Source organism: Bos grunniens, chromosome 14 (assembly GCF_055505025.1).
Source record: "Bos grunniens cultivar Pamir isolate PY7600 chromosome 14, Bosgru_T2T1.0, whole genome shotgun sequence".
Classification (NCBI taxonomy): domain Eukaryota; kingdom Metazoa; phylum Chordata; class Mammalia; order Artiodactyla; family Bovidae; genus Bos; species Bos grunniens.
In genome coordinates this window covers 67,001,615-67,011,385 of record NC_141178.1, presented here as the reverse complement: position 1 = coordinate 67,011,385, position 9,771 = coordinate 67,001,615, and the positions used below count along the sequence as shown (strand labels likewise).

At 49.7% G+C, this 9,771-nt stretch overlaps 1 protein-coding gene across 26 annotated transcripts in view; it reads left to right on the top strand.

The window, feature by feature from the left end:
- The first annotated feature begins 2,072 nt into the window (after positions 1 to 2,072).
- Positions 2,073 to 9,771, top strand: part of MTSS1 (MTSS I-BAR domain containing 1) — a 161,004-nt gene continuing 153,305 nt past the window's right edge. For 12 of the 26 annotated variants that reach the window (XM_086337138.1, XM_086337120.1, XM_086337128.1 and 9 more), the window contains exon 1: positions 2,073 to 2,636. In XM_086337138.1, the coding sequence (XP_086193264.1) occupies positions 2,565 to 2,636 (72 nt within the window). In that variant the 5' untranslated portion in view covers positions 2,073 to 2,564. Of the gene's footprint in view, positions 2,637 to 3,207; positions 3,322 to 3,360; positions 3,383 to 3,747; positions 3,873 to 9,771 lie in introns of those variants that run through there. The other 14 variants (XR_015140929.1, XM_086337117.1, XM_086337131.1 and 11 more) reach the window with 5 other exon arrangements.

The following is a 9,771-nucleotide window of genomic DNA, read 5'->3' as shown; positions in this document are numbered from 1 at the left end:
AGAAACTCCCCATGACCCCACTCCCCAGCTCCTGGTGACCAGCGTTCTTATCTTTCCAATTTGATGAGCTTGACAAGTTTGCACACTTCATATGAGTGGAATTACGCAGTATTTGTCCTCTGACTTAGCTGTGCCTTGTCACTTAGCCTAATGTCCTCAGTTTCATCCATGTTGTCCCATAATGCAGGATTTCCTTCTTTTAAAAGGTTTATTTATTTTTATCTTTTGGCCTCGAGGTATGTGGGATCTTACTTCCCTGACCAGGGATTGAATCTGCACCCCCTGCATTGGCAGCTTAGAGTCAGGGAAATCCTGGGATTTCCTTCCTTTTTAAGGTTAATGTCTCATTGTGTGTATAGACTACATTTTCTTTATCCATTTAACTGCCATGGACATTTAGGTTGTTCCCACATCTTGGCTATTGTGAACAGTGCTGCAGTGAATCTATTTCTGTTGATGAGATTTATTGAGTGCTTATTTACTATAAGCCAGGAACCGGTCTAAATGCTTTATGTATAATAGTGCAGGAAAAACTCAGAACAGCCCTATGAAGTTGATGCTCCCTGTATCCCCATTTGCAGGTGAAGAAACAGACCCATTTAGTACGGCCAAAGCTCATACCATGAATCAGTTTTCACCCGGAGCTTGAACCCAGGCAATCTGGCCCTACAAGCAGTGATTCTGATAGTTATAATACTGATAATATTGAAATCATAATAATGATAATGATCAAAAGCAAACTATGTGTCAAGGTTATTGGCAAGGTGAAGATGAGAGTTATGCGTCCAAGTGACCCTGGGGACAGGATCCAGGGGATTGCCCAAGAGATGAGTTAATTCTAGCAGTAACACTCATGACTTGGGGAACAGGGGTGGAGAGGGAGACGATAACTAAGAATGGGGCAGGGTGGCCCAGAGGAAAATTATCTTCTACAGCTGTGATATTCAGCTCCATGCGTCGCTTTGGTTTATGCAGTTTTCAAAGCCAGACCTTTTCCTATTTCTGAGTCTGCTAGGAGCCTGTACAGCATTTTGCACACAGTTTCTTTTGTTATCCTCTCCCACCTATTTTCCTTTCCTCCTGCTTTGCGCTTCAAGGGTCAAGGGAACAGCCCAGGCCTGGGGGCTTGTTTTCAGGTCTTTGCAAAGCTACTTATTTGACTCCCCTCCTCCTTGTCTATTTGGTGTTGATCTAAATGACAGATCTGGTTGCGTGATTAGGCGGTGGAGTTGGGAAAACAAACCACCAGCTCCCAAATTAACCTGAGTCCATTGGTGCTATTTCCAGGTTAAAACTCCCAGCGGGGCTCTCTGCAGTGACACCACCACCCGGAAGTCCTCAGAGCGCCTGAAAAACCACCGCCAAGTCAGGGGCAGTCAGCAATCTCCATAAACTGATGAGCAGGACACAGAAGCGCAGTGCCATTTATTTTGCAATAGCAAAATCAATCCACTTTCCCATAATCCTGCAACTTATTGAACTCGGCATCTCGCTGCAGGATACGCCCCCGAACTCTCCCTAATTACGTATTTGGCTGCTTGCAATCGTGACTTGGCTCTGCAGTCCTGATAGCAGAGAACGGGCCTCTTAGAAGCCTGCAGCAGCAACAGCAGTAGCGGCAGTTTTCCCGCCCTACCGAGCGCTCCCTAGTTGCAAGGTACTGCGCTAATCGTGCCACCGTGCAAGTCCCTGAGGCCGACGGCTGCACCCTCTGTGCCGGGCGCTCGCAGCCATTGTGGTGTGGGCGCTCGACCAGCCGCGTGCTGACACTCCCTCTCGGTTCTGCGACCCGCGGCCCAGGGGAGGCGGGGGGCGGGTGCTCAGCGGAGGAGGCTCCCGCGGGGTTTGGATCTTCCGCGCACCGCCCGCGCGCCTGCCGGCTCTTCTCTGCGGCCGGCGCCCCACGCGCCTCCCGGGCACGCGCTTCCAGCCCCGCCCTCGTGCGGCGGCCCCGCGGCCCCGTACGCGCGCCCTCCCCGCGCCTCCGCGCGGACGCAAGGCCGCGAGCGCGCGTGCGCCCCTGCGAACGTCCCCAAGAGCCGAGCTGTAGCGAGCGCCGGGGCTGGGCGCGCAGGACAGAAAAGGAGGCGGCGGCCGCGGCTGCGAGCAACAGATCAGGGCTCCGCGAGCAGACCCGCTCTGCTCTTGGGCGATTTTTTTGTTTCATTTCAGAAACATCGGTTAAATTAGAAAATCTTGCATTTTGAAATGGCGCTGGCCCCGGGTCAGCGGGCGATTTTCTCTGCTTCGAGATGGGCTTTGCCGTTTCTGTCGTGGGCACCAGTGGTGGCCTGATTGTCAGTCTTCTCCGGGCATTTTTAAGGCCAGGAGCGGAGCGCTGCCTGTAGGCGCCCTACAGAGCGGTTTGGCTTTTTAAAATTTTTAGTATTATTTTGGGCAGAGAACAGTTGATATCGGGCATTTCGTCCTCTTTGCAGAAGAGGCTGCGAGTCGGAGGTGGGTCACTCGGAGGGTGAAATTCCTCCCGGGGTGAGCGATCCCCGGCCCCGCGCACAGTCCAGGCGGCTCCGAGTGTGTGTCCTGCCCCTGCCCGCGCCGGGAAAATGGAGGCTGTGATTGAGAAGGAATGCAGCGCGCTCGGAGGCCTCTTCCAGACCATCATTAGCGACATGAAGGTAGGACGCTGGGTGAGCGGCTGCGGCCGCTGCTGCGCTCTAACCTCGCCGCGCGGCTTCGCCTCCGCCCCGGGCCAGCCGCCCGGCCCCTGCCTGCGCCGTGGCCGCCGGCCACCTGCGAGAGCGCTCCGGCCCGGGTGTCACCTGCTCACCCGGGGCGCCGCTCCGGGTTCTGCTGGGTCACTGAGCGGGCGGCTTCTCTTGGTGGGAGCGGGGGTTGGGGAGCGGTATCTGATGGTCCCTGCCCGCTCCCGCTCATTGTCCCAGGGGACCGCATCATCCCATTTCCCTGGGGGCCCGGGGCCCTGGCTCCAAGTTTTCCATTGTCTGTCGCTGGTCTGAGTGTCTGCGACCCGCAGAGGGTGGATGCTTGGGCGGACACCTGATTCCCCGGGGTACTGGAGGGGGCGCCTGGCGCGGTGGTGGGGAGAGGGGAGGGGCTCTGCCCAGCTGTGAGAAGGAGCCCCCCAGCCCGAGAGACTGGGAGGGAGATATCCCTCTCCCTTGTGGGCTTTCAGGTCCACCTGGGGGCTATCTGAGCAAATTAGGTATTAATTAGGCTCTTCCAAAGCTGGTAAGGGTTTGCATGCCTCCCCTCGGCCCTCCCCTGGGGCGTGGAGCAGAAGTTCCCAGAGCAGTCTTGCGGGGGACCCCACGTCCCCAGACTGAGGCTCCCAGCCCGAAGGCGAGACTGGGGCACCTTAAACAGCTGTATTCCCCACCCGCCTAACACGCACAGACACCAGGTTTTCTCTTGGAAGGATTGTGAAGACTGTGTGTGCGTGTGTGTGTGCGCGCGTGTGCGCGCGTGCCCGCCCCCGGGCGCGTGAGTGTGTATGATGGGGGCGGGGAACAACACCCAGGCTTTTTCCTGCGAAGGGTGGGACTGGGGATAACCTGATCCTTGAATGTGGATTTTCTGTGCATAGAGATAGACCAGGGCCCTGTGTTACTAATCTAAAGGAAATATAACCAGCCGCGCGAGCTGGCTGGAGGTGGGAATTGGGGGCGATGGGGGGAATTTTTTTTTTTTTTTTTCATGTGTATTTAGGGAGCTTCTCTTTGGCTCTAGCCCAGCCCCAGTTTGCCTCAACAGATCCGGGGAGGTGGTGTTTAATTAAAAGCTCGGCTTCCAAAACGAGTGGGCAGGTTTGGAAAGCTGTGCAGCGAGTGGGTGTGGACAGCCCCTCTTCAGCCGCTGCCTGCACGCCTGGAGGTGCTTTTGTCTGTTGAAATGTAAGGTTTGGAGAGGGTTCCGCCTGGGAGATGGACTTTGGGAAGGAATGCTCAGCTGTCATGGCCTGTTTTCTCCTCTAAGCACCAACTGCCACCTCACCCAGGGTGAACTTTGCCAAGGTGCCTGCGTCCTGGTCTGGTCCATTTTGAAATCCTCCTGCAGAGCCTGTGCCTTTTGTCAGAAACTGACATTCGTGGAGCATTCTGTTCAGCGACCCGGCTTGCCCAGGAATGCCTCTAATCCAGCCCCTTGGAATTAGATGGATTATGTCCTGTTCAAAGACAGCCCTTTCATTCCTTTGCCCCCAACCCCCATTGAATAATTGAGACAAAGCTTGGTTCCCTCTGTAGACTCTGGGATATTTCTTAAGTGAAATCTACAGGCCTTGTAATCAAACAAGATTTGGTTGGAGGCACACGTGGATTATGATCACCAGGGGAAGATTTTGAGATGGGTTGGGAGAACTGCTTGTGCATTTTGGAGGAGAGAAATGGATGTTTCTAGTCCCTCTGTATAACGTGGACCCAGTGACCTAACCCATGTCCCCACTGCAGTCTCAGTGCGTTCACACCTGATTTTTTTCTCCTCTTTGTTCATTAATCCAGAATCCAGGCTCAGTTCTCATGGGTTGGAACCCCAAGCCCTTCAGAAAGTAACCCACTTCAGGGCGGGCTCCCATGCTTTCCACCTGGTGTCTCCTGGCTGCCCTGCAGTGCTTTCTGGCTGGGGAGGCCAATTTGTGGGTGCTAAGGTGGTATGCTTCTCTTTCCACAAGATTCCAGTTAAAAATAAAGACTTGTTTAATACCCTTTGAGTGCTGGATCTATAGTTTGTGGTTCCTGAGCTCTTTCTCTGAATTGAGTCGGGTTTGTTTAACATCCTGTTGGGAAGACATTTATTTTAAAGGTTTATTTTGTTTTGGCAGTCAAAGGTTTTCAAAGTGGAGAGGAAGATGAAAACATGCCTTGAGATCTGCAGAATTTCAGACTTTTGGGGAGTAGAGAGATAAGGGAAAAAGGGGGGGGTGTCTAATTTCCATGATTGTTTATGCCTAAGTTGCAGAGTGTTTATCCTGGAGTTTTCTTTGGAAAAGACTTCGTGGATTAGAAGGCAGTGACATTTTAAAGGAGAATTTTAAAATTTGGGCATGTAGTGTTGTGTGGGATGCTTATGCACAAAGTTGTCAGCAATAAAAGTCAACTTTTTAATATCTGAAGTGAGCTGTCTTTCTAAGGACCTGCTTATCCTCCTTTTTTCTTGAACTCCCACGATAGTTTACGACGCTTGTGGTCCCCTTTCTGTTTGCTGTGAAGGACACATGTATGTTTTGGAAGCTCATTTGGAATGCCATCTTGAGAACATTTTTAGATTATTTTCTCAGAAGTAATGTTGAAGTGGGGTGAGGAAAGGGTAAGGAAAAAAAATTTTGTTTTAAAGTAGCATTTGATTCTCCAAAATGTACAGCAACACAGGAAGGGAGTCAATTTCCTCTTTGGAGAAAAAAAAAAGAAAACAACAAAAAATGGAGTAATTTCAAGGCTTAGCCCCATCCATCTTCCCAAACCAAAGAACCTCAAGACATGGAAAAGCTGGGGAGGATTCTTTCTGCTTTCTTCTAACGATCCTTCATCTGGCTAAGTCCTGGGCTGTCAGGGTGTGTGTTGTATCCTTTTCAGGGGGGCTGGAGCAGTGAAGAAACCCTCATTTTCTTCCACTGGGATCCCACAGCAGCTGTTAAATAACTTATTGATTCCTTGATGAGAGGAAACCTTGTGTTTTTTCCCTTTCTTCCACTCTACTGTGGTGGTCACCAATGAATGGTGGTGTGCAAAATCGCTTACTGGCTGCCTTTCCACGTAAATCAAGTCGTCTGATGTGAGCTGGTCCCAGAGGGAAGGATTCATGTGGCTGGAGGCACGGGCCCATCGCGGTTCGTCTAGGGGAACTGTAGCTTGGAAGCAACTGTGGAAGGCCAGATGACTGACTTCTGGTGTTTCAACCCTGTTGACTACATTAGATGACCCTGAAATCTTTTTGGAATTTCTCTCCAAGTCCCAAGAAACACAGCTAATGCTTCAAACAGCAGATGTGTGCCATTACTTTCCTTAAAACTGAGCTGTGACACATAACATTGGTTTCAGGTGTACAACATACTGACCTAAGATTTGTATTTGAAAATCTTTTTAGTTAAGTAATGAACCGGCATGTAGAATTCGGTGATGTTTGGAAAGCTTCTAAGACCAGGAGACCCTGGCCAAACTTGAGGTCAGTTCACCCTGTTGATGCCTGTCTTTTTTTTTAATAATTAACTTAGTTAAAAAAAACAAGAAGTTGGAGGCTAAAATCACATATTTTCCTCTGCCTTGTTGCTCAAGAGTCAGCATGTTAGGAGCTGTGTGGGGCCCGAATGCAGGGAGAACTTTGTACTGGGTTGGAAAGTGTGTTTGGGGTTATATAATGTGACTGGGGGTGAAAGAATATCCAACCCCACCTTGAATTCCCCACCCCACGCCTCACTTTAGGCAAGGGTGTCCTGTTACCAGCACCTGTGCCGAGCAGAATAGGGGCCTTGTTCAGTTTTTTTCCGCTGCCCCCCACCTCTGTTTGCCACCAGTATCCTCCCCTCCTAAATTCTACCTAAAATTAGACCTGCTAAAGGGACTTCTTGAATTCCATGGAAATCTTTGTGGTTCGAAGACACATCATGATATTTTCCCTTACTCATCACAAGATCAAGAATGTGAGCAGTGAATCCAGGGCTGAATAATGATTTCAGGGTTTTCTCTGCCCCCACCCCTTACTGTTTTGTTTTGGGGTTGCTGTCAGACAAGAGGTTCACTTCCTCAGGGTTTGTTGAAGGCCTGCTGTGTGGAAGGCCTTTTGCTGGGCGGTGAGGAGCCAAGGCTGCCCTTGGAGAGCTGCTTGTCCAGTTCAATTCAATATGGTGGCCATGAAGGAGGGGCTGGTAGTCCAGCCTGGGGAAGGACATTGGTCAGCCCTTGTCGGACTTCCTTTTGACTCTTTCAAAAGAAGGAAAAAAAATTTTTTTTCTCTAGAAAGATACTGCAAGTCCAGCCAAGGCCTCCGCCAGTGGCCTGGGCTCTGAGGGAGGTGGGCTGCTCTGTAAATGGTGACGTGCAAAGACAGATAAGCCAAGCCCTTGTAAAGTACAGATGGGCCCCACGTCGCTTTTTCTCTTAGCAAATGGCTGTGTTTGCCCAGGCTTTTACAGCTTCCTCAGTATAGGCCTCTGGGAGAAGGAAGAGAAGTGAAGATGTCATAAAACCGGCAGCAGGGAACTGCCGGGAATGGTGCCTGTTCAGAGATACAGGGTTTGCTCTCTGTAGATCAATTTTCGAGGGTTTTCAGGTATAATTTTTCTTGTCTCAGTTTGAGAAGAAGTTTTTTTTTTGTCTTGGTTTCAGTGTCTCTGTGGGGAGAATCCCTTATACATCATATTTAAGCAGATTGTTTAGAACTTGTTTGATTCTATGAATCTTTGTATTCTGAGATCCTAGTTGGTAAGAGTTGAGAGAAGATCATTCCTAGTCACAGTTTGCGTGGAAGGTAGGCTGACTTTGAATTTTGCCCAGTTCAGCTGTCACTTAGTTCTTTCTTTTTTCCAATTTTTATTTATATTTTTTAAGAGAGTAATTTTATTTATTTTATGGCCATGCCATGTGGTATGCGGAATATTCCTGACCAGGGATCGAACCCATGTCCCTTAAGTGGAAGTGTGGAGACTTAACCACTGAAGTGCCAGGAAAGTCCCATCATTTTGTTCTTATGAGACTAACGTGTACTCACAGTCCTGCAGTATTGATCAAGCATCGGTGTCGTCACAAGTGTTGAGCTTGATGCTGTATTTTCAGCAAGTGTGAACAATTTTTTAGTACAAGTGTGTCCCATGCATACTCTGCTGCTGACCTTTTAGCCTTCGAACTCTTTTTGCCTCTTGGGGTAGAGACAAAGGAAAAACTAAAACAGTGTCAATTTGGCCGGCTCACTTGAGGTCTTTAAAGTGCTTGGAGGGTGAAAAGGTTGAAACTATTGATTCATTAGGCTCTTTATCTGTAATTTTCATCTAGGCCCTTTCCATTTTCCCAGGGATGGGCAAGAGCTGGCCAGATTCCTTCTATAGTGAGACCATTTAGATATTCCAGTCGGGTATGGGAAAATGAGATCATTTTGAGTTTGCCATTACTTCTCGGAACTGCCTTCAGGACACTTTCCCCTAAAACCCACATCTTTGCAAAAACAGAGAAATACCTCTCCCTGAGCCAAACAAAAGCTACAGGGCAGGTTCAGCTGCGTAGGACAGCAGACAGGACACATTTGGGACCCTGAAAGGGAACCGTGATGCCTGAAGCCATTTGACTCAGATTTTCAGATCGCACTGCTGATATGTCCTTATTAAGTAGCAAACTGGAGAGACAAATGGAATAAATTAATTGGATGAGCACTGAGGAAGCGCATTGTATTTGGCTGCCAAGGTTTTTCCTTGAATGAGCTGGAGACTGTGGAAGGGTTCATCTGAGTCTGTGTCACGTACACACATACATGTTACAACCCTCCCCCCAAAGTAAAACCAACTCCCTCCCCAACATTATCAATGTTTCCTACCTCTTAGCCCAGGGAAGACCTTGGCATGGGGCTGTGTCATTTGCTGCTTCCCAATTTAAGATGCTCTGGGGTGCCACCTGGCATACAGGTGCTCTGTATTTATTTGGGCTCCCCTGGTGGCTCAGTGGTAAAGAATCCTCCTGCCAATCCGGAGACTCAGGTTTGATCCCTGGGTTGGGAAGATCCCGTAGAGAAGGAAATGGCAACCCACTCCAGTATTCTTGTCTGGGAAATCCCATGGTCAGAAGAGCCTGGCAGGGCTGCAGTCCATGAGGTCACAAAAGAGTCGGACATGACTTAGCCACTAAACAACAGCAACTGTATTTATTGCATGTAGTGAACAGGGGGCTGGAAGGGACTCAATGAAAATCTATTATGTGCCAGGATTTCCTGTCGTCCTCACATCACCCCCACTTTAAAGTTGAGAAAATTGAGGCTTTGAGTTGATCATTTGTTTAACGCCCTGGTGAGGTAGACTGGCATTCAGACTTTGGTCTGTTTGACCCCTAAAGCTGGAGCTCTTTGACCCACTCCAGTGTTCTTGCCTGGAGAATCTCAGGGACGGGGGAGCCTGGTGGGCTGCCGTCTATGGGGTCGCACAGAGTCAGACACGACTGAAGCGACTTAGCAGCAGCTGGAGCTCTTTAGAGCATGACTAAGGTAGAGAGGGGGCTGTGCATGAGTTTTTAGAAGGCAGCATTTCACTTGCCTGAGTCCCGCAGGAGAACCTAGCAAGGAATCGGGGTCACATCGCAGCTCTTGCAGCCCAGAGCCAGCCTGGGGGTGTGAACCTGAGCTAAGACTCTGGGAGGACTTGGGGCAGGGGGAGTGGAGATGGGGGTGGGAGGCTCCCATCTGGCTGTCACTTTTGTGGAAATGGTTTAATTTATAATATATCAACATGTTGTGGCTTCCCTGCTCCTCCTACTTACCACTTACAGCCTATCTTTCTCTCTCCTCCCCTCCTCCTGGCTTCCTAGAAGGGAAAGTCACCCCCAACCTTGGCTTCTGTCCTTGTCCCCATACAAAGCCCCTATGGTCTTCTCCATGACTGACCAGAGGGCCGCCTTTATATGTCTGTGGAGCCCATTGGGCCCTGAGGTTGGGTGACTATGCTTGTCAGTACCCTCAATTACATGAATTAAGTAAATTCACCCAAAGTTCAGTAACTCCTCAATGAGAACACCTTGCCTTGAATTCACTTTGTGTCCAGCCCTGGAACTCTCTTGTAAAAGGACTTTCTGTATTGAATTATTTCCTTGTCACCCTCCAGTT